The 23,278-nt window shown below is 35.5% G+C and overlaps 6 protein-coding genes across 9 annotated transcripts; 5 read left to right on the top strand and 1 right to left on the bottom strand.

The window, feature by feature from the left end:
• Positions 1 to 98: 98 nt before the first annotated feature.
• On the top strand, positions 99 to 1,109 carry LOC131665725 (uncharacterized). Its single transcript, XM_058937795.1, has 5 exons — positions 99 to 213; positions 378 to 456; positions 533 to 603; positions 736 to 844; positions 916 to 1,109. The coding sequence occupies exons 1-5, from the start codon at positions 160 to 162 to the stop codon at positions 1,029 to 1,031; spliced, it is 429 nt and encodes a 142-aa protein (XP_058793778.1). The 5' UTR covers positions 99 to 159; the 3' UTR covers positions 1,032 to 1,109.
• Positions 1,110 to 1,676: 567 nt separating this feature from the next.
• Positions 1,677 to 2,364, top strand: LOC131665693 (uncharacterized). Its single transcript, XM_058937750.1, has 4 exons — positions 1,677 to 1,730; positions 1,805 to 1,892; positions 1,954 to 2,039; positions 2,221 to 2,364. The coding sequence occupies exons 1-4, from the start codon at positions 1,677 to 1,679 to the stop codon at positions 2,362 to 2,364; spliced, it is 372 nt and encodes a 123-aa protein (XP_058793733.1).
• Positions 2,365 to 2,959: 595 nt separating this feature from the next.
• Positions 2,960 to 3,914, top strand: LOC131665640 (general odorant-binding protein 56a-like). Its single transcript, XM_058937678.1, has 5 exons — positions 2,960 to 3,061; positions 3,131 to 3,209; positions 3,294 to 3,385; positions 3,541 to 3,649; positions 3,735 to 3,914. Exons 1-5 carry the CDS (start codon positions 3,011 to 3,013, stop codon positions 3,812 to 3,814), a joined length of 411 nt encoding a protein of 136 aa, XP_058793661.1. The 5' UTR covers positions 2,960 to 3,010; the 3' UTR covers positions 3,815 to 3,914.
• Positions 3,915 to 4,159: 245 nt separating this feature from the next.
• Positions 4,160 to 5,015, top strand: LOC131665692 (uncharacterized). The gene is made up of 4 exons (XM_058937749.1): positions 4,160 to 4,213; positions 4,413 to 4,530; positions 4,608 to 4,690; positions 4,749 to 5,015. The coding sequence occupies exons 1-4, from the start codon at positions 4,160 to 4,162 to the stop codon at positions 5,013 to 5,015; spliced, it is 522 nt and encodes a 173-aa protein (XP_058793732.1).
• Positions 5,016 to 5,090: 75 nt separating this feature from the next.
• LOC131665691 (tektin-5-like) lies at positions 5,091 to 6,861 on the top strand. The gene is made up of 7 exons (XM_058937748.1): positions 5,091 to 5,164; positions 5,251 to 5,490; positions 5,692 to 5,909; positions 6,008 to 6,117; positions 6,177 to 6,274; positions 6,336 to 6,558; positions 6,625 to 6,861. Exons 1-7 carry the CDS (start codon positions 5,091 to 5,093, stop codon positions 6,859 to 6,861), a joined length of 1,200 nt encoding a protein of 399 aa, XP_058793731.1.
• An 810-nt stretch (positions 6,862 to 7,671) lies between these two features.
• LOC131665660 (glycerol-3-phosphate acyltransferase 1, mitochondrial) lies at positions 7,672 to 23,278 on the bottom strand. 4 transcript variants are annotated; one of them, XM_058937706.1, is made up of 13 exons: positions 18,061 to 19,092; positions 13,114 to 13,229; positions 12,866 to 13,044; positions 11,367 to 11,522; positions 10,964 to 11,099; positions 10,705 to 10,885; positions 9,957 to 10,380; positions 9,710 to 9,875; positions 9,453 to 9,637; positions 8,968 to 9,378; positions 8,782 to 8,892; positions 8,517 to 8,709; positions 7,672 to 8,441 (listed from the first exon to the last, which is right to left on the bottom strand). In XM_058937706.1, the coding sequence occupies exons 1-13, from the start codon at positions 18,120 to 18,122 to the stop codon at positions 8,254 to 8,256; spliced, it is 2,508 nt and encodes an 835-aa protein (XP_058793689.1). In that variant the 5' UTR covers positions 18,123 to 19,092; the 3' UTR covers positions 7,672 to 8,253. The 4 variants fall into 4 exon arrangements, with proteins under 4 accessions (XP_058793689.1, XP_058793688.1, XP_058793687.1 ...); XM_058937705.1 differs by lacking the exon at positions 18,061 to 19,092 and adding an exon at positions 22,950 to 23,278 and having other exon boundaries at positions 7,673 to 8,441; positions 10,705 to 11,099; XM_058937704.1 differs by having other exon boundaries at positions 7,673 to 8,441; positions 10,705 to 11,099.

Here is a 23,278-nt window from a genome sequence, read left to right as displayed (position 1 = left end):
GAAAAATTCCAGCGACAATTTCTATTTCGACATTATTTAAATGCAGCGGACGCGGGTGCTTACGTATATGAGCTGATAATACATTTGCTATAAAATAGGTCGAGTGAAGCTGTATGACCGAAGTGGTGCGCTACTGTGCGTGCTCATAAGCTCCGCGCCATGAACTCCGTCCGCGTGGCTGTTCTCGCGTTCTGTTTCGCAGGAGCTTTCGCTGTAAGTTATTTTCATTTATTGCCATAATTACGCTCTATTGTTGGAGCATTATCAATAGATACGACGTTTCTTTCTTTATTTCGAATTGCTAAGGAGTAGTTCTCTCAAGCTCGTTACTTGTCGTGGAACATCGCACGGGCAATGCACGTTCTTTATTTTTCAAGGGACTGGCCAAGCGAACCACAACGCTGCCGCCACAAAACATCACAAGGGAGTGTCTGGAAGAGTATGGAGTTGATATAGGTGACGCATTAATTATTTGACTCAATGTAAAATTATCGTATTGCTATCTCTACGAGACTCTCATTTTCTGATGCAGAGCAAACAGGCGGTTTTAGCGAAGAGGAAATGTACTGCATTCCCGCTTGCGCATACAAAAACAACGGAATAGTAAGTGCCTCGTTGTGTGCTCACTAATTTATTACTTTTGTGCGAATGGTTACGGCACACAATGGCCGACGTAAACGCTAATGTGTATTTTCTAGAATCTGCCTAAAAATAATTTTAAAATGTATATTTTAGATGAGGTCAGATGGAACGATTGATACGGCAAAAGTGGAGTCTTACTTTGACGCAAACGACGTCGAAGAGAGAAATATATTTTTCTCGGTTTACGAACCTTGTCGTGACGGTAATATTACAATTAAATATTATTCACAGTAACATTTTGTGCCGGAGTTTATTTTTTTTTCTTCGTTACAGGTAAAACGCATTGTAAATTAGTTCAATGTATGTTCGAACATTTGAAATACCACTGGAAAGGGAGTCAATCGAATCCAAGTCCAAATACGAAGCAATTTCTTTCTCAGCTTGTTTAACAATCTTGTGTAATAATCCATTAAGTTGAGTTAAAAATTCATATTGATTGTATGAAAGAAACGACGAGGAAAATAATGTAAATTACGTATTTTAATAAATTTTAGTTATAAATATACTGTCTTGGCCTTTTTCTATATCAGACTATTAATCATCATCATTTTCACTAACTACTAACTACACTTAAGTTTTAGAAAAGTTTTAAAAAAGTTCATGACTTTTGAAACGTTTATTTTTTTATATATAAAAAACAAGAAGGAACCTAAAGAAAGTAAATACCGGTATTTAGCTTTTTCACATTGTGTACGTTAAACAGTCCTCGTTCATTCACATCGAATAATACTTTAGTATTTAAAACATTATTACCATTGTCGGTAACGTATATTTGATAAAATACTAAACGATAGATACAATAATAAAAACATTTACTTATACGACAACATTTATTCCATGTCGGAATCCAACGCGGAAACGACTGGTTTGAAGTCATTGTCATTCTGTATAAAAAATGCGGGTGTTGTTGCTTTCTCTCTCAGGGGGAATATCGACGTCCATCCTCGCTATAAAATGCTGTAATACCATAAAAGTTTATCTTAGTTGGTCATTGGCTTATAATCGGTGTGTGTCAACAACCAAGTATTGCGAAAATGAAACAGATATTATTCCTTGTTTTAGCACTGTTATTTGTGATGGTTAAAGGGGTAATTTTTTTATGCAAATATGTATGTTATTGATATATACAATGTGTTAAAATATTTTTTATATTTGCGAATAGCAAATCAAATTAAATCCTAAGAAAATTAATATCACTGAATTCATGGATGTCATGCAAAATTGCGGTAATAAACTTGGCTTTGACAGAGGTAAAAGAACATCAATTGCACTTTTATATGAAACACTTTACTAACACAATTGATTTTCTAGAATTCAAATTAAGTTTTTTCGGAAGTCAAGAAGATTTTAGCAAGACTTTGTGCTTATCATTTTGTGCACTACGAAAGCTTAAACTAGTAAGTTGAGTTCTAACAAGTTACAAAAGACACTTTTATTATTTTACATTTGTATTTAGAATTTCCTTTAAAGTAAATACCATCAATGTACAAAACAAATTATATTCTACCTAACTTTTTACTTTTAACATATCAAAAATTAGATGTATGTTTTATTCTCACTATACTTGTAATCGCGCAGTACATCGTCGAGGATGAAATAACAAAGCAGCTAGCTAACGTTAATTCAGATGTACATTTGAAGGTGAAAGAAGAAGTAAACAAAGCCCTCGAAATTTGCAAAAGTCGTGAGTACAAGTTTTGCAATGTCGAACTTATTTCATGAGCGCAATGATCAAACTATCTTGTAACTCAGTTTTAGATGATCCATGCAGATTGTTTGATTGCTTTTTCGACTACGCGAAAAATATTGACGGTAAGACTGTGCCGCCTATAAATCTGACGAAATTTTTTTCGGAGGGTACTTTATAGTTTTATACCCATCTATTTTCTATATTTCATTTCATGTGTACATAATGTATAAGAATATAATCGATGTAAGAAATGTTTTTGTATTCGTGAATGCACTGAAATAATAAAATATTAAATAACTTCGAATAATTATTTTTACTATATGCACAACTGTTTCTCACGATGTAGTTATACTAGTTTTGCTGCAGTGACCACGAGTTAAATATTTGTAAATTTTGAAAGCGATTTCTCGGCGTTGCGATTAAAATAACTAAAGAATCATGGTATGGTCTGTCGGCTAATAGCTATGGAAGTGCAACAGTGCTAACAAAAGCTAATCGCTAAAAGAAAAACAATAACAAATCGCGACTGATCGTCGCTGAATGTGTACTGAATGCACGAATGGCCATTAGACGCGCGCGGTCAAACGCAGTATAAAAAGCACGTAGCGTCGGATAGCCGATACTCAGTATTTGACATACTTCCGAACTGTGTGCAAGCTGTACATCCTGATCGGCATTATGAAGTGCTTCACCATCGTCCTGGCTGTTTGCCTTGCTGGGGCTTACGCTGTGAGTTTACATTTCATTTTTTTGCTTCATTCGTCCGTGAATCGAATGACGTTCGATCTGAACTTTCAGGCAACTCTGAACGACGAACAAAAAGCTAGACTCAAGGGATTCAAAGAAGGCTGTATCACCGAAACTGGCGTAAGCGCAGGTACATAAATTAATCATTTTTTCATTTTCGCCAAATCAAAGCTTATCGATAAATCAATTGGGAACTCACGTATGACTGTTGCAGACGTCGTCAATTCCATTATCAAGGGAGGAGAAATCAAGCGTGAAAAAAGTCTTGACTGCTTCTCCGCTTGTATGCTGAAGAAGATTGGAATTGTAAGTGTCTCAACAGTTTGATAACAACGGAAAAAAAACCTTTATTCTTCCCTCAAACTGGTCGCTCATTTTCATGCAACAACACAATGAATTTCACTCTCCTTTTGCAACGAAATCGTCGAGCAACAACTGACGATTCAATTTTTATAAATTAGATGCGCGATGACGGAAGCATCGACGTAGAAACAGCTCGCACCAAATCCCGAACCACCAATGTGGACGTAGCCAAGGCCGACAAGGTTATCGACAAGTGCAAAGATCTCGGTGAGACAACTCTGGCAATGTTCTATTCTCTTTTTTTTCCCCAGTTTACTTTTTCGATCTGAAACGAACCGTCCTTTTATTACAGTTGGCAAGGATACCTGCGAGACTGGGGGTAACGTTTTCGCTTGTTTTATCGTCAGCAAAGACTTCCCTGTTTTGGATTAGGCGAGATTGTGATGTTTTTTTTTTAACGAAGATCTGCATTTGATTTTTCTTCAACTTTGGTTTATGTACTGAAATACACGAACGAATAAATACTTTTCTCATGCTACGATTTCGTGATTTATCGTTCCCCATCCCGACATTTTGAAAGTCGACGCGTCGATTACGGGCCCACAGACGAGTTTGATGAAAACACGTTATAGCATTAACTGGTTTTTTAAGGCCTCAAAACCATTAATTTCCATCCGGTCGTATTAACTTTTGTTCAGGTGTTTATTTTGTGCATCTGGTTTTTCTTAGTTGTTCACGGCGAATCAATACGAAAACTTCTCGCGTGCGTCTCGCGACATGAGGTATACTACATTCGGACTGCTTACTTGTTTTGCTGTTAATTACTGTTGGGTAAAGTATTTTTAATCAGTTATCTACTAAATTTAATATCTAATCGAATTTTTTATTTTCGCGTGACCTGAAGAACTTTCTATCTTTATTCAGTATGATCCATATAAACAAGCGATAATAGTACACTTTCTCCCCGGTGCAACTGTAAACCAACCGAAAAAAAATTTTTAGATAATAATTGAGTTCGATTGTGATATAGGGTGAAACATCAGTTGACGATGAGACAAATATAACACTTTGCGTTAATGGAACACGCGTTGACGTACATGTCAATTTATTAGACAAAGAGTGCCTCGATACAGCCGAAAACAGCACGAGTATGTTTGACAATTTTTCTTTTTTCCGTTTGGTTAGTTTATTAAAGCGCTTCTACAAACTGTTTTGTTGTGCGTAGGTTTCGAAAATGAAAACCGCCTGGAAATCAAGAATATCGACATGGATAAATATTCAGCTTGTTTGTTGCGAAAAGCCAGCCTCGTAAGTGCTTAATTTTAACTATTGAGAATTGCCGTTCTATCATTCCCGTGCCTTTCAGATGGACGACCAAGGAAGGGTAACGCAGCATTTTAATATAATAAAAATCGTTGAGAATTTATACGAAAAAACCGACGACAAAGGCACTGTATTAATCCTCATTGTACAAGCTATCGGAAAATGTCGAAAATTAAGTAAGCAGCATTATTTATACTTTCAATTAAAAACATTGATATCGATCAGAACAAAATTAATTCCAGGTGAAGATACAGCAAAATTCATGAAATGCCTGATCGACAATCAAATGTCTCTACTGTGGTGCGATTGACTGTACATACACGCGCTTCAAATTTCTTTTCATAACCTTTATCACAAAAATCATACTGTGAATTAATACGCTACGATGTTAGTTGACGGACTTAAAACTGAAACATGGCAATCAACGAGAGGCTACGAGAAGGTCAAACCTTATCACATGTAAGAGACCAATAAAAAAAAAGTATTATTTATTATTTGTAAAGACAAATAAAATTATGCTCGCACTCGAATTGACGTTAACTCAGCCCATCGATTCCCATAATACACGATCGCTGGATTCCTTCTTACGTGCCCGAGGATATGCTCACGGCACACTTGACTTTTCCGAATTTGGTGACAGGCTACAATCAGATTCCCTTTCGCGCGGCCGGCGAACATTTTACATGCGACCAGTGGAACGAGAATCGCGAGAGGATTGAAAAGAACGTCCAACTGTGCTTGGCAAACATAAAGCCGATCAAGGAGAAACTCGAGGATCTCGTTAGGTATTGAGTTTTTTTTTACTCGTTATCCGTCTATTGTTACTCAATCACGATATCTCGTTTGAAAGTTATTGCCTTGCAAACTCTCGGAAGTGCATTGCTGCCGCGTTCGTCTCTGAATGGTCATTGCATAACGACATATCTAATCTGAAAGTTATTACAGTTGGCAATCGGACACGACTAAATTGATAAGTTTACGTGCAGACAGAAGAAGAAGCAATTAGAAGATAGCTTGGAAAAGACCATCGAGGTTGGCGAAGTGAATTCGAAAATCGGCGAGTTATCGTCTATACTTGAAAAAACGATAATCGCGTGCAGCAAAATGCAAGAGTGCAAGCGTCAATTAGAAGCTTTCGCGCGAAGTATCGAGGCTCCGTTGCAAATATCTCAAGAGTGCCTCTATCATCGAGAACGCAAAGATAGTTAAGTTATTAGCTTTAATTTTTCGTCGCCGCTCGTTGGGGTAGACAACCTCCATTTAGATACTTTATTCAAACGTTGGATTATTTGTCTCGATCAGAAAGTGAACTTATCGACGACCGAGTTGAAAAGCTGCTTGTGGAAGAAACTCAAATCTTTTGTCAGAGTATTAAGCAGACGAAGAGGTGCCTGCAGTGTTGCGAAGACAAAGTAACTTCTGATGCTTTTCCTTTTCGAGCAACAAATGTATCACGATAACGTTTTTGTAGTTAGTCGAAGGCCGAAGATATCAATATGATTTGGAAAATTGCATACAGAAAGCTCAGTGGGCCGTTATGGTGGATAGGTCGAAAGAAGCTGTCGATCGGTGGGATCATGTCATTAATTCACATTGTTGGTACTTGAATTGTAATAATTCAATTTTATAGACTATTAGAATCAAATGTGTGGATGAAAGAAGCCGACAGTCTTAAGAATAAATCTTGCTTGATATTTGCTCGTATGGATCACAATCGAAACGAAGCTGATAAAAATATCGAAGAGATAAAAGAACGTGTGTTGAAAATTTGGAACGAAACGAATGACGCGTTTGTTAAAAGGTGTGACGAAATTAGAAACGCGAAGAGTGAAATTGAATGCTCGATGAAGAAGGTATACGATAAAATTTCTGTCTGTCGTAACGAAACCATATTAAATTTTCTTTTCGTTGAAACATAGATAAAGGATGAAATAATCGACCTTCAAAAGTGTATGAAGTATCTGCAAGGCAGTAAAGATAAACAGATTTGCGACGAATTGGAGCGAGGCAAAGGCAAACTGGAATTTCTATTAGGAATCAAACGCATGCTCGACACCCAACTGTCCGCTGAAATGAAGTCGCTGTTCATTGATACTCATGCTTGTATGTCCATGAGAAAATCATTTCCAATTTCAATAATAACAGATTTCAATTGATTTGATTTGTACAATTTGTTTGAAATACATTCCTAACTGTCTACTATAATATGTGTACTTGCACATTCGTACTGGTAACTATGAGAGCATAATTTAACAAATATTAACCATTGGTCTAAAAATAGAAATTATTATGTATATCTATGCATTTTTGCTCACACATTGTTAAAGTAAAAAGTGTCATTATTGGCACAGCCAGACGTTGAAAAGACTAGGGAGCACGAGAAAGACGAAAAGCGTTGACTGATGGGGGGTTTAAGGGGATGAGAGCACATAGTGCTTTAAACTCTCCATGAAACCTCATTGCATAGGGCTCGTTAATTGTCGAAACAACATACTTTTCATTGTTTCTGCCGTGACAAGAAATACAGTTGTTCTTGGTATCCAATTTTGGTTTGCTTTCTCAAAAACGATTTTCAAATGGCTTCGGTAAGCTTCGGTTTCCACGTTGCTTCATTACTCCGTGACAGAGAATTCAATGTTGATTTTCAGAAATTAGAAATTATATACTGATTTGTTGGAGGTAAAAACTTTTCATAAAAGTTTTGAATCAGAAACAGTTTTCTACTTGTCAAATTTCGCCTTTTTTGTATTGATTAAATTTATACTTAAAACATTGTTATTTTGTGATTATTTAAAATATAAATATTCAATATTTTTTTTGCTAAAAAATCGTTGGATTTTACAAAAGTACGTTCCTCTACTTAGTAATTACTGAGAAATTGAATTTTTTTATTCGCTTCATGCGCTTATGAAAACGAATTAAACAAAATATCTTATAAATAATATCAATATACATAAAAATTGGTTGATAGATATATAATTACATTTCTCATAAAAACTAAATTTTTATTATGATTTTCTTCTTTGTACAAATGCAGATAAAAAAGTGAATCGATCGAAAGAAAAAAAATGTAGATTGACTAAAATTTCTATTCATGGCAAAAAAACTTTATTTCAAATTATTTTCAAAAATGAAGACCTCTTATAAATAAGCCAATCATTAAATTAATTCTACTTCATTTGTCTTTTCCTTGGATATTTCTTCCATTAAAGTGTAACTGAACAAAATTAAAAATTATACTTTTATAACAAAAAAAATAACTGAGCTCACAATTCAACCTAAATCATCTATTTACATAAAAATAGAATCTATATTGTCTTTGCATTTCTGTTCTCTTAACAACCGTTGTCAAACAAAAATAGTTTTTCATTGTGGTGCGCTATTGAACACTAATAATACATTTCTTCGCTTTGTACTTAAAATCTAATTATTATTTATACAATAATCTTTCGACCGACGTAACAAAATAAATATTGTGTATCTCTCGTTCGTCTAATGTGAAACATTTAGGAACCAACAAAAGTTTGAAGAGAATTGTATGATCTTCTTTAATCAATATTTCTCGTCCATTTGTATGCTGCTATAGTTTCATAAACTTCGTTAGCAGCTATATCATCATCGTACTCTTCTTTTAAGTAATAAATCTTTATATTTTCTTGTGGATGACATTCAAGGATATTTTTCTTTTCGAACAATTTTAATGAATTCTTGATAGGATCTACACATAAACTTTCTCCTATAAAATAAAAAAAAATACGTCAGATCAACGTTTCACATTACCATGTTAAAAATGTTCCCTCATTGATCTTACCATAATTAACGATTCCCTGATCTATGTGTATTTTTATTTCACTAAGTATTTCTTGTATTAAATCTCTTTCGGACAGAGATCGACCGACCAATTTCCTCAGGCAGAAAGCACTGTAAGTGTAGGTGTCGATAAGTGGTCGGAGGATCGTATGAAGAAATTCCATACGCTGCGTGTGTTCATTTAATAAACTAAGCTGCAATTCATTTTAGAACGTAATCATTAATTGTCTGTCGAAATTTTCTTAAAAATAATAAGTTATATTTACTTTGTATTCTAGTTTCCTCGTGGTGTGCTCGTTAGCGTACTCTTCGTCAGAGCTATCATCGAAATGCGCTGCATATTTTTTGCTCCAAATTTCTTCTTCCAGAAGACCCGACTATTGAAATGCATTATTATAAATGAAAGTTATTTACAATATAAAAGTCAAAATAAATGATTTCATGAAATTTACTTCGTTTCTGTAAATGATTCCGAAAGTACCAAGATTCTCGATAGCTTGAGCAACAATTTGATCAAGCTCCTGGCAGGGCCTGCAGAATATGAACTCATACTTGAGTATATCACAAATAGCGAGTGCATTTTCTACAAGGGTACTGTGCGAGATAGTGAGGTCATGATTTTCTGATACTTTTGGATCTTCCGTTTGAGATTTGAGTGCAGCATACAATGCTGTCACTACGACACTGTCCATTATATAGTGTACGAGCAATGTGTTACTGTAGTACGATAACTCGATCACGTTTGGTAGAATTGATACTGGCCTGATCGCTGTTATCATTTGTGATTTCACCAAGTAACCATCTACTGCGTCTGTGATCTCTTGACGTTGTTGCTTGACCAAACCTGGTCCAAGAATGTCAAGCTGAAAAAAAAATTAGTCATCATTTTAGTGATTATTATTTAACTATTTTAGTTTTAGTAACCATAAAAACTTACTGCGTGATTAATAATATCAACAGCTTCTCCACAAAATGCGACATCTCGATTGGTCCACTCTAATTCTTTCCTCATCGTATCGAATGCTTCAACTAATTGCTCTAAAGTACATCCGTCTCTAAATTTGTTAAGTAGTAAGAAAGCTACGATATTAGTCGACATAATCGGTGTTGATCTCGAACAATCTGTAATAAAAAAATTTTATAATTATTTTCATTCAATCGAATATACAATAAACATAAATAAAGTAACTTTACCATAAACTACATGACGAGCAATTTTATCGACTAACTCTCGGTGTTCTTCTACGACAACGTCAGTTCCGTACAGCGACGACGTCGACATTGTAACTTTCAATGTCCTATCTCCGGGACTAGGAACGGTTAATTTATTTTGTTGTGCAATGAAGAATTTAAGCATTTCCTAAAATTATAAGAAATAAAAAGTTCTAAAATTTATTACAACAAAATTCAAATTCAAGTTTTCAGTTGAAACTAATTTTACCTTCAAGGAAAAAGGTTGGCAGATGTCAATCTTGACAATACCATAATTGCCCTTAAGTGTTGACCATATAGCTCTTACGGTCGATCCAAAAGTCTCCATTTTCTTAGGCTGACCAAGTTGTTCCCTCACAAAATTTCCATCGACCAACTTTTCGTAATTCATTGAGACCGGAACGAGAAGAGCATCTTCAATCGTACCATCCATATAAGCGTCAATAACTACACTGAGAATTCCACCTTTGGGCATGCAAGGTTTGCCAGTGCGTGTACGACCACCTTCTACGAAGAATTCCAAGTTGTGGCCAGCCCGTAAACACTCCATTATATATGTGTGCAGAGTTGCTCGGTACAGCAAATCACGGCGACCGGCAACTGGATCCATACGACGCTTTATAAAAAAGGCGCCTAAACCACTCATCAGCCAACTGTTAAACGATTAATTTTGCTTGAATTTATAAAACAAGATAGTTCAGTTGTTATTCTTGAGAGATGATTCACCATCCAAAATACATGAAAATTATTTCGGAAAATGAACAATTATTAATAAAGCAGTTTAATTTACATCGATTATTTCGAAAACTGATAATTTTATTACTATTTTCATTTTAGTATTTTAATAAAAATAATTCTTCAAACAAATGTATTAAAAAATTGTCAGAGTGTGTTAAAAAATATTAAAAAACAATTCAACGCTGTTGTAAAAAGCAAATCAAACAAATAGTAAGTTCCTCTAAGTAACCCTTACTCACCCGAATAACGGGATCCTTAGATTATCCCCAGCAGCAACAAGTGGACATCTGATATTGTTCATCAATGACAGGAAACTAATCATAATATAGTCCAAATGACTTCTATGCAACGGCATGAATATAAGTGGAAGTCCCGATTCATTGGCTTTCTGTAGTACGTCGAGATGTCGGCTTTGAACAGCTGCCGAAGTGATGAAACAAGGCAACAGCTTGTACAGTGTCCACGCGGTAAACCTCAACAAAGCATCGCTTAATTTACTTTGCATTCGTTCAAGGATGGATTTTGCTCGAGCTTCACATTTACGCAGAGCTTCATCTTCCGAGATACCCTCGTGCCTACTTGTCTCTCGGGCTGTTTGCGCAATTGCACTTTTTAACCTCTCGTCATCTAGGACCTGACGAATCGAATAAAGTATTTTAATTAAATAATTCCTTTTAGTTAGATTTTTACTATACTCATGCGATAATTTTTCAATATATTGTTATTGTTATTTCACGAACTATGTTAATTTTTCAAGCATTGTAATATTTTTAATTGATGTCTATTTTACAGAAATTAAAATAATTGAATATTTACATTGAACAAAACAAAAGTAAATCTTTCTAACTACGTATTTAAAAAGAAAAAGGGTGATCTGAAAATGAGTACACAATTTACTTACAGTTTGAGTGACCTTTGGATAATCGTACTTCTTAAACGTCAGCACATGAGACGTGTGTGAGAAGATTTTGGACAGAAGATTCAATTTTGGCGGCACTATGAGAAGATTTGTGATGTTTGAGTGATGTTGCTTTGATGTTGTACTTACTAAAGAGTCCTATAATAAAAATGATATCCAGCTACAATCACATCTCTTTGAAAAAACTATAGTTCTATCTTTCTTTTCTTTCTGCGAATTTGAAACACTCACATTTGGCCTATCTAAATAGCTCGTAATAACAACGACTCTCAACCATCTTTTAAAACTCGGCAAAAGGTCTGGAGATTCGTCGTACATTTTTATTCAACTCGAATTTACACCACATTTCATTAAAATCATAGATGAAAATCGACGAAGACTTTCGGATGATTTCGATTTATTAGGAAAATAATAGAACGATGCATCTTGCTTCAACTAAAATTGCATTTTGATGGTATTATGCGACGTTATATCTCGAACGTTATCTTATCTTATGCGTGAATCGTACATTACACAATTCACACGTTGTTAATATCATAATTGAAAAAGCGTTATCGAAGGTATGAACACAGAGAGAATGTTATATTTTTCAGTTGGCAGCATTTTGCAGTTGAATTCTCATTAATATACATATATTTAAATTTATGTATGTTAACAGTGAAGTGTTTTAATTTGGAGAAACTGCGCGTCGAATGTTCGTTTGTTCATAGTGAATGTATTCAGAGTTTGTTTTTTAATGAAGCGCAGTAAATTAAGCTTCCGTCTATTGAGATGTAAATTAACAAATTTTATGACCTATTTTTTTAATCAACGACAAATACTAAATCTTCGTAACCAAACTTCCTATGTTCCAAACCACCAATAAAAGTCACATATAATCTTTGATTTTTCAAACGTCAAGAACATCACTTTAAAGCTGCTTGCAATCAAAGCTTCAGCATGTCTCAAAATTATGCAAAATCAAAGAAGCAGAGTCACAAGCATTTTTGACGAAGCGTCAAAGCGACAAACGAGGTAGAAAAATACGCACTAATTATGCAATCGATAACTAAGCGTGCGTTACTAAAAATAATCGTCGAGTGTCTCACGCGATCGCGCGATTTTTTTCATGATACCGTTCGTAGCCAAACTGAGAAAGAGAAGCGAAGAGAGAAACTGTCTTGCGTGTATTTTGTATTTTTAGAGCAAACACGCAGACATTTGTATAAAGATACATATACGTATAGATCGGCAGCGGGATGGAGGCTGCGGTGATGATTTCAAAAAATAGGTAGCCGTGGATCGTTACCTTTGACCGGCTGATGATAATATAGAAATTTGGTGATCGAGCTTGCGAAAGCTTTCGGTAACGAGTTCGTCGAATTTTCGAATAATATAGTAATAATCATTTGTTTTTTTACTTGAAATTCCTTCAAAGTTTTCAAGATAGATTTTCAGATAATCACAATCGTCAAGAAAACGAAGAAGCAAACTCCGCTTACCCTTGACGCAGGTGTACAGCTACTGCAACAATAATACAGAAAAGACATATTCCTCGTAGGATCTGCCACTGTGATTTCTGTCTCCTTGATACGAAACAGCGAATTATTACGCACTGCTCGTGCTTGTTCCTTATTCCTAGCTGCTCGTTTCTGAATTGACAGTCCTGCTCGTTTCAGCTCTGTGAATAATTACTTTTTTTTAGTCTTTTTTTGGGAATACGTTTAAAAAGTACGCTACCTAAGCTTACCATTTGTCGAGACTTTCGGTGCATTCTCATCGGCTATCACACGATCTGTCTTGGAATCCCAACCTGCGAATACATCTTGCACGCGATTTTGCATTACGTCCACCATGTCGGTGATCCTGAAACCGTGCAAAGTATAAAGATTCGTTAGTAGTTTTACACAATTATCAATCAAGTATGTATATACTTTGTCTTTGAATTTGCGAGTACGTAAAATAACTTGTGTTTGCTCATGGTAAGGCAGTTCGCGTGATCGAATGAAAGGAAAATTAGTTAAAGAGATTCGTGCACGCTTCTCTCGATTGTTTTGTTTTAGAGTGATATGAACTCTATCGATAAACGTATTAATCTTTTTCTCGGCTTGATCTAACGTTAATATACTACTTTGAGTAGACTTTGTACCCAGCATATGTATATATTATTTCATCCACGAGAATACTGCCGCGATAAGATAAAAAACAATATATAAGTTTCACCAAATTATGACCTACTGTCAACTATTGTTTTGTTCGTACGATGTATATACTCTCTCGACTCAGCGATTTTTCTACCTTGAGTTGTAACAAACTTCCCATAGATAACGAGCATCTAAGCTGCATCACAAGTACATATGTAGAGCTGCCAAGGAGAGTCACCGTTTGTCAGCTACTCTCTCGCGTGATTCTCACATTGGTGTAGACGTTTTTTATTGGCAAATGCTACCACTGCGAAAATGTCACGTACTATATATATCTGCGTTTGTTAAGCCAGATTTCTCATTCAGCTGTTGCACTTTGTCGCTGTCGTCGTCACTATTTAGCTGTGCTCATTTTGAGGCTCGGAAAGATGTATTGAAGAGTTTAATCACGGATGATTGTTTGGATTTGTCGTCCATTAATTAATAAATCTGCCATATTAAATATTAATTAAGATCGATTTTTATCTAAATTTTTCAATTTTCTGCTTAACGTGTCTTCAAACATAGATTTCAAGTTCAATGTGTATGGGTTTAATATATCACGGATCCTATTGCTATAATTTTCTACTAAATCACGAACATATAAGTTTGATTTGCTTTTTTCGAATAACAGTTATTCTATACGCGTATGAAAATCCCCAAAACAATCGTTTAAGGGCTCATTTCATTCGAAGAAGCAAAATTTACCTATGATTTTAACTATACAATTCATCTCAAACTAGAATATATCATAAAATGTTAAAAATTATTATTATTTACTTATGTTTTAAATGACATTCATATTCCATTGCTTATTTCAAATTGAGATAGGTTTTGGTAAAATATTTTAAGTAAATTTGATGAGGCTTTGCTTTTTTTAAAAATGTAAATCCTCGAACGAAACTATTTTAGTACTATTTTAGTATGAGATTGAAAAAATGAACAAGGACTCAAAATATTTGTTACTTTACAAAGAGTATACGTGCAAAGTTCTAGATCCATCAATTTAAAGAATATTCTTTCATTTTCATTAAAAACCAACCTTGAGACATTGTCTCTATGCATTTTAACAAATTGAAATTGTAACATATTGCAATTCTAATAAATTGTAATCACTATTGATAACGCGGATCGCTTTACTTTTTGTTTAACACAAGCAAACGAAACTAAATGTACGACAGCGCAACACATTGTATTTTACAATCGAGCTATCCAAGTATTCGATCGAGGGGAGCGCACTCGCGCTACTAGAATTTGTATGTGCACATTATATGTAATCGAATCTAATGTAATGAAGGTATCGATGTCGAGCTCATTACGGTGCTTTCGACGGAGCTAAGTCTGGCTTAATAATGAGCGACCGTGTAGGCTACCTATTCTCATTCCTTGCTTGAGCCTTGACCTGAGCCTTATAGAAAATTTCGTCGGTTTCACTCCGTGTTGGTTACTAGTAATGGGTACCACGTACGAGAGCGTCAAATCAAATAATAATGCGGGAGAGGGGAGGGGGCACAGTGTGCGGTGAGGCGTCTACGCATCTGACGAATGACCCTGTTGTTTGTGATCCTTATAAGAACTTTAACGCATTTTGGTATTATCACTTATATTCTTGCATCAGTTGTGCCCACATTTGACACACTAATGTGAATATTACAAGTTATTACCCGTTACATTTTTACGACCTTATGACTATCATCGTCAACCTTATACTGCATTGTCGGCGATAATCAACAATTTTCGTAATAACAAGTCCATTTGTTTTCATTTTTCAAGGAAAAATTTTCTTTTTTCATCATTTCTAGAACAATCATGTGTTTTTTACATCTTTTTTGCGATTCGTGATACTATTTTTATAAGTGGTACGTAGAATGATATACTAAAAAAACATCGATCTCATATATTAAATTATTACGACACGGCGACAGTCAAGAATAGCACGTTATACCCAAACTTCCAATGAAGACGATCAGCTCATTAAAAAATCGAAGGACTATGCGAGCAACGCCGACATGTTGAGAATTGTTGATATAGTTGTATACGAGTTTTAAGTGTCACATTTGCATCGCGATGATATCAGCATCTATTTTCACAACAAATTTCGTTGTTTTATTTATGAGACAAGTCAATATACCGAAGGTGTAATGTCCATAAAATGAATAATAATAAATTTGTTTTCAAACGCTTCCAATTACAAAAACTAAATGAACTTATTCAGAATATTTTTGATTAGAAAATTTTAAGTTTTCGTGTATAGGATAATTCACGAATTATATTAACTTGAGCGTCTCCATTTTATTATTGTTATAAATAATAAAAACCAATACAAAAATATACATCTTCGTCAAGCTTAACTTGCCTTATCGGTATTAGCATTCCAATCATAAACCTTTACATAACACAATGTCATAAAGAGTTTGCAATAAGCAACAATCTCACGCTCAGATTTGAAAAAGAAATAATCTCAAATTGTGGCGTCGTATGACTGTTGTACCGCATACTCGACCGGTCTATTGCATATTTTCATTTGTGCATGTGTCGGATTACGCGACTTATATATATGAGCATTTTCTTCGATCGATCGACGTTGATGTAATATGCATCCGTAATTTCATTTTGGATCGATCTTTTTATTATTTTTTTCGATTTGTAAATTTTTATCTTCAGCAAAGCAAATTGATATCTAGGTGAAACCTTAGCTTCTAGCAGATTTTATTGTAATATTTAATTTTTCTAGATTTATAATTTCGTACCGTACAAGACCGATTTGTTGTTGTTAGTATAGATCAATGGGAGAAGCTATTTTATTAAAAATACATTTTGACTATCTATTTTAAATTCAGTAAATCTATACGAATTTCCAGTCGTCGGTCATATTTTGATCGTTAACCTAATAACGACAAGCCTATTGTGATTCGATTCACGATTCACTTTGTAATAGATATATAAGTTTAATATAGATCTTCAATAATCTTTTGGAACGCTCGTCCATCGGTTATTCTGATTAATCTAAATATGTATTTAAATGGTTTAAGCGGATAAGGATCTACATTTCACGATAACAAAAATAATTAGTTGAAAAAGTTAAGAAATTGATCCATTCCTTTGTTATTCATGAAGACAGATTGATGAGAGATCGATCGTCATCTCAAAGTTGCATAAACAAACAAGTATCAAGCATCTTCGCGACAAACAATGGATTTTCTCAAGATTATTTTTATCACATCAAAAATAGGAATCGACGATTCTTTTTTATCTGATGGTCGATAAAAAATAAAGAATTCCATTAGCGAAAGCTCAAATCCCCAGCAGGCGATTCGCTCTGCTCGTGGTGTTATTCAAATAATCCGGGCAGAAGCCGAGAAAACTTCGACCTCTATGTGCGCAAACTGTTTTAACAATATACGATCAGCATTATTCAGAAAACGACATTCCATTACCCGATTTGCGCTTAATTTCTTAATAAGTCGCGCGTGTACCTAGAAAGGGAGCAACCACAAGAAGGAAACAAACTCGTTGGTCGCCAGTCGAAAAAAAAAAAAAATAAATAATTGCGGACACTTTCCCGAGGCTGCTTTCTCAGGGTCAATCTCTCTCTCTCTCTCTCTCTCTCTCTCTCTCTCTCTCTCTCTCTCTCTCTCTCTCTCTCTCTCTCTCTCTCTCTCTCTCTCTCTCTCTCTCTCTCTCTCTCTCTCTCTCTCTGGCGTGATCGACCTATCGCTACAGAGGATCATTCGAGATGCATTTTGCTGTTACACAATGTTTATAGCGCAGAACGATTATCGCAATGAACAACAATAAATTGAATCGAGGAAACAAAGAAAATGTAGGGTTATCGGATTGGTATAGGACAATGTGATAAGAGTAATTTGCGATAGGAAAAATATTGGTCGTTCGCTAATTTTCACTTAAAAATGAACTTTTTCAATGCTGGAACTAACAAACTGCGAAGTAGTCTCCTTTCTGCGCACAGCGTTTAGAGCCCAAGGCAAGTTTTATAATTATTATTTTAATAAATAGAGTTTAATAAAACTCTTCGTACGTAATTTTTTTGTGAATACAAAGAAAGCGGAAGATTACTGACAGTGACGTTAGTCTTTGCGGCTATCGTTTCTTTAGCTACTATGCAATATTCTATATGGAAAAAAATTCTGAACATATGCCGTTTCTCACGTAAACGATTTATTGTAAAATATTTTAGCGAAATTTTCACGAAATTATTTGTATAAAAATTTTAGTAAAAATAGACATTACGACTGATGTTAATTTAGAGACGACACATATTCTTCTGTATAATACACAATTTCAATGATATAATTTGAAAACACCATAAGTAACGAAAAGATGAACGGTAAATTGAACAAAATCGAACATTGAGTTTACGTAATATAGCAGTTTCAACCTACCTGTCCTACGTAAAAGAGCAAAAACGGAAAAATAAAAATAATATTCCCATATCGATCGAAGAAAATTAAAAATCGAACGAAAAAGAAAAGAAAAAAAACGTATAATCATACCTAAAACTGAGGAAGTAATATATGACTCCACAGAATAGGAACAGCTCGACAAGTCCGTCCATCGTGCGTATCGTCGAACTGCCGTGTGTATATAAAAAAGGCCTACGAGTTCCTTTATAATATCTGCACTTCACTCGCACTCCGCGGCATCGCAATTATTCAAGACACACAACAACATATTTCCTGATCCCCTGCCTTTAACAAAAAACAATTTTTTCAGCGCTTTGCGATTATTATACGTGCGCTGACCGATAAGAAAAAAGCAAAGCCAGATCTCCCCGGTGATTCGAATATCGATCGGTTGAAACGAAAATCGCGAGGCACATTAAAGACTTTCACGCTCTAGTTGTAAAACTACTAAACCTCGTTCGAGCATATCAAGCGGAGCGAATGATTAATCACCGGTTATTTTTCTATTTCCAGAATTATAAAGTCAGCTGATCAAATAAAAAGAGAGAGACGATCGTTTCGTCGGCATCGATTGCCGAAATTACCAACACGCACGAATATTAATCACGCACGGGAAAACACGTGTACGAAAAATTTCCACCGTCGAACGGATGCATTTTTACTCGCGGTTACGCTGGGATAATGCACGGCACATACACGCGGGAAGGGACAGTCATTTCACGGTTTGCCGGCGACGCTGAGAATAGAAAGTTCCGCATAGTGCTTTTTTTTTATTTTGACTGACATTTGATTGATAGACCTTTTTGTTTTGTTGTTTTAAATCGTCATCTTATGATGCACAATAGAATTTGTTTTTTTTTTCGCAACAGCCGAAAAACTGATGCAATTGGCTGACGAAACGATACACGTGTACGCGCTCAATAGCACCGAACTGAACAGCATGCAAGCAACAATTTACCAACGCACGATTATAACCACGCGGCACACAAGTCAATTATCGTAGGCAGTTTTCCTTCATTGATCTGTTACTGCCAGGTTGAAAAAAGTCGTCATCGCGCACGAACACACGCATATACGGACTCCGCGGCTGAGCAGGAGCGTTTGGCTCGTGACTGCCAACTTGCGCCGACTGACACTCGCTTTGAAAATTAAAAGCAGAGCTGCTGCTGCTCGCGCTACTGCGTTACCGGACGGCATGGCGCCTGCGCGGCAATTTACGCGCTCGCTCACCTGTGCAGCGCGTTGCTGCCGATGCCAATGGTCTTTCTCATTGAATTTTTCGCTTTTTCGTCTTCTTTCATTTATCGAAAAAGTTAGTTAAATATCTATTTGCCGAAGCGATCATTGATTGTTATGATTGAATCTCTACCCTCGGGTCTGCAGCTGTAAACGCATTACGTTTACGAATGTTCTTTTAGGAAAGCATTTTTTTAGAAAAACCAATTGATTATGTCTTGAATCAAGATATTTCGCTTGTCAATTAAAAAAAATGTTCTGTTTGAAAAAGCTTTACGAAGCAGAGCTTTTCTTAGTGTGTCAATTAGGAGTGTGCATGAATATTTTAACTGGGTATACAACGTTCCTTAGTGCCTCCACCACCGATCGCTGCATGAAAAATTGGAAGGCCAACATAGAATTACGGCTGATTACACACACACACACACACACACACACACACACACACACACACACACACACACACACACACACACAAAATATATATATATATATATATAAAATTATACCTCACAAAGGCAAAAAAATAACAATTTCTTATAATTGATTTATAATAATTGATAATCGATGTCTTATGGTAGAAAAAAAGTTTCGCCGTTTATCAAATTCCATTCGATTTCGCAAGCACATAGAAAACTTGCTACGCGAGACAAACAAAAGATTGGCGCACAATGAGAGCTGCAAGAAGCACGTTAACGTTAATGGCTCTCAAATGAGATTAAATTCGTCGCGATGCGCGAGCGTCGCGTCATGGAAGGACATCGCTCGCGTGCACTTCCTCTCCTGTATCTCTGCTGTACGTATGCAGCGTTTCTTTTCTTATCGCGATGATTAGTTTTTTTTAAAGTTCAATTATCGTGCGACGCATCCTAGGCGTTTACAGAATGTGGCTTTGCGTTTTGCGAGTTTCCTTGGTGATGCTAATTTTTATTCTTTTTTTTAATTATTGCACATCGAAAACTTTCGAAATTTTTTCAAGTAAAGCTTTCATTTACAAAAATACGCTGAAATACTGCAAAAATACAAGGGAAACCATTGCTTTCAGGGCATTCATATTGATATAAAAACTACATTTGATCATCATTATGATCGTATATCGAAACCACGCAAATAAAAGTATATACCACTATGCCGAAGCGTGAATATCAATTCATTAGAAAAAAAAAGTATTGTTCTTAAAATCCACTAACACAGATTCATCAAAAAGTATAATCAATGAGAATCAAGCTGTCGAAAGAGGACGCTCTGGTTCTGGCAAAAAAATCTACATATTTATCGGGCAACGGAAATTGACGACCACTTAAAAACAAAGGAGGCTGCGAAATAGAAGATGGCTCGGCGTGCGGCTTTAAAATTAAACGCACGGGTCTTTTAGTGAACTGCGATTATTGGGCCAAGCGGAACACGACCGCGTTCAGTTGAGCCGTTGCGATTTCTCTGCACCGTCTGCTGTGTGTGCTGCGGCCATGCGCCGAGCTTACACTGTAATTTCGTTTGCTGAGATGCCGTGTTTTTTTTCTCTTTCTTTGCCGAGTGGGCAACAGTTTTAGTTGAATTGTAAATTTTAACTGAAATAAAAGTTCTTTCTTGGCGCGTTCTTTTGTTATTTGATTATAATAAAAATTAGCATTTACAAAATAAACTTTCAACAACAGAAGAACTTTTATCCAGAAAATTTTATCCCAACAAAGTATCTAAAGTAAACGACACGCGCGTCATTTACAAATGCGAAAAAATTTCCTCGTTTCAACACATATAAAACACACACAACTACATAGCGATCCACTTTTAGCCCAATAAACAAAGCAAATTATAATCGCGCCATGCATTAACATTTATTCAAGCAGCGCTTTCGTAAGTAAAAAAAAACATTCAAATACCGGTATCTCGAGTTTTCATCAGACTTAGTTAACCGGTCAGTGTCAATTGAATTTGAATGCGTGTGAAAGAAAGAGTGAGAGTGAGCGACGAAGGGAAGGGGGGGGGGCGACAGATAATAAAGAAACAACAAAATCACAGTCAAACTTCAACTACGGCGTAGATTTGTTCGGCTGGCGTGTTCATTATAATGGCAAATACGAAGCTCTTGATCGTGCAGCCGATTTCACACGCTACCGGGTACGTCTTTTTAGTGCGTTGATGAAACCAATTCCCAATTCTTTTTTTTCTGTAAACATTTCGACAAAAGTAATATTGGTGATGTCGCGAAAGGTGTACATACATTAAAAAACAAAAATAGATTGGACGTGCACATTCACATTGAAATGTGAAATTGCCATGTGCAAATGACGCTGTCATATATGAGTTGCGTTATCAGATAAGTTATATCAATGTACAAATTGCAAGCTTATAATTATGGTAAATCATTCATTATCATAATTCACCAACGTACTTCTGTTTTGACCTAACTTGATTGCTGTTACGATAACGCTTGATTTTTTCTTTATTCTTATAAAACGAAAATTCTCAGCATTCACGGAAAGTGAAACCCTTTGCATCGACACTTATATGTACGTTTTCATCGAAGAAACAATCAATCAACAAAGAGTCTTGTAAATATATGATGCACGTGAAAAAGTCGGACAGCAAAGTGCGTATAACTAAATCACCCATCCACGACCACAATTATTACGTAGACGTATGCATCATGGAGTACCGTGAAAACATGAAAAAATGGATAGTAAGCATTTCTTTTTCACTTCCATATCAACGTCCGTGACAATGCGATTTCACCTCGGTCCGTTACGCGAGTTGAAATCGTGAATTTGAACATATTCGTATTGAGAATCAAGTTTTATTTTTGTTCTCTTTTGTTCGTTCGATGTACATGCAATAACATCGATGATCGTGTTTCTGAGGGACATGCACATCGTATAGACCTAATTGTTTGCTTGATGAGGATTAAAACATTATTAATAATGCAATATTTCATAATCTATTCTATTGTACTGTATAAAAAAGGACCTTAAAAAATTAAATATCATCGAAATTGGCTTCTTCAAAAGTCATTCTATAGTATTTATGCAGTAGCTAATTTATTTTTCGTACGTGACACGTTAAAAATTAATTAAAAAAGATTTCTTTTCAGTTGCTATTTCTTAGTAACGTCACTTCATTTCAGAAAGTTCAATCAACCAAAAATACACAATGTTCATAAAACGAATAACATTTAATACATTCAAGTTACTAACAGAGCCTCAAACAAAATACCGTGTACGTTCTGTATGTATTACGTAATTCTCGGCAGCGTTGCTGAGTACAAGTCGACGTAGTTGCGTTTACAACGAAGTTCGAGGTAAGAAAGAAACGAGCAGCATCATTAGAATACTTTCATTCACTCACGCGTTTATCGATCATGCGAGGAAGAAATCACGTGTTGCTTGTATAATAAAAACGCCGTGTTCGGCGGTGTCATTCATAAAAAAATAAAAGCGTTACCGACTGCGTAGAACCGAAAATATTCCACGAATATATAGAATAAATCGATGACTAACTTGTCTTTTATATTTAGAATTAACATAAAAAATTAATCATTATAAGGTTAGTATTTTTAACGATTGAGTCATATTTCTCTCACAAAAATCGAAAATTTTAGAATTCCATAAAATGGAGAGAAAGTGTGTCCGGCCTGGAGAGAAATAAACATAACCTCACTCCTGAGTGCACGTGCACTCTGATTCGGGCAATTGAAGCGTTTTGGCAAATAATACAAAAAAAAAGAGATAGATATAATCGATAAATACCTTTGCAACGAGCGCGTCGTTGACTCGCTGGATAAAAGTTAGCACGCGTGACCTGCACGCAAGTGCGGAGTCATTCGTAGACTTCTTTTGATGGAAAAAAAGATGAGGCCGTAGACGAGATGGAAGTAGCCTTCAAGCACTTAAACTACACTACCTATAGTACCTATACCTACCACTCTCCGTGTATAACCTCTCTTTCACCTCCCGGCGCTCTCTTTGTTCGAGTCGCCTTGTTTCTGGATTTTATGTGCGCAATGTAGAAAACATTGAGGAATGCCAGCAATTATTTCTTAAGGTCGATACAGATTTTTTTAACTATTGAAGATATT

Source organism: Phymastichus coffea, unplaced genomic scaffold (assembly GCF_024137745.1).
Source record: "Phymastichus coffea isolate CEN01 unplaced genomic scaffold, Cenicafe_Pcof_1.1 PCOF00053, whole genome shotgun sequence".
Classification (NCBI taxonomy): Eukaryota; Metazoa; Arthropoda; class Insecta; order Hymenoptera; family Eulophidae; genus Phymastichus; species Phymastichus coffea.
The sequence above is the reverse complement of the archived record's forward strand: the minus strand, read 5'-3'. Positions and strand labels throughout refer to the sequence as shown.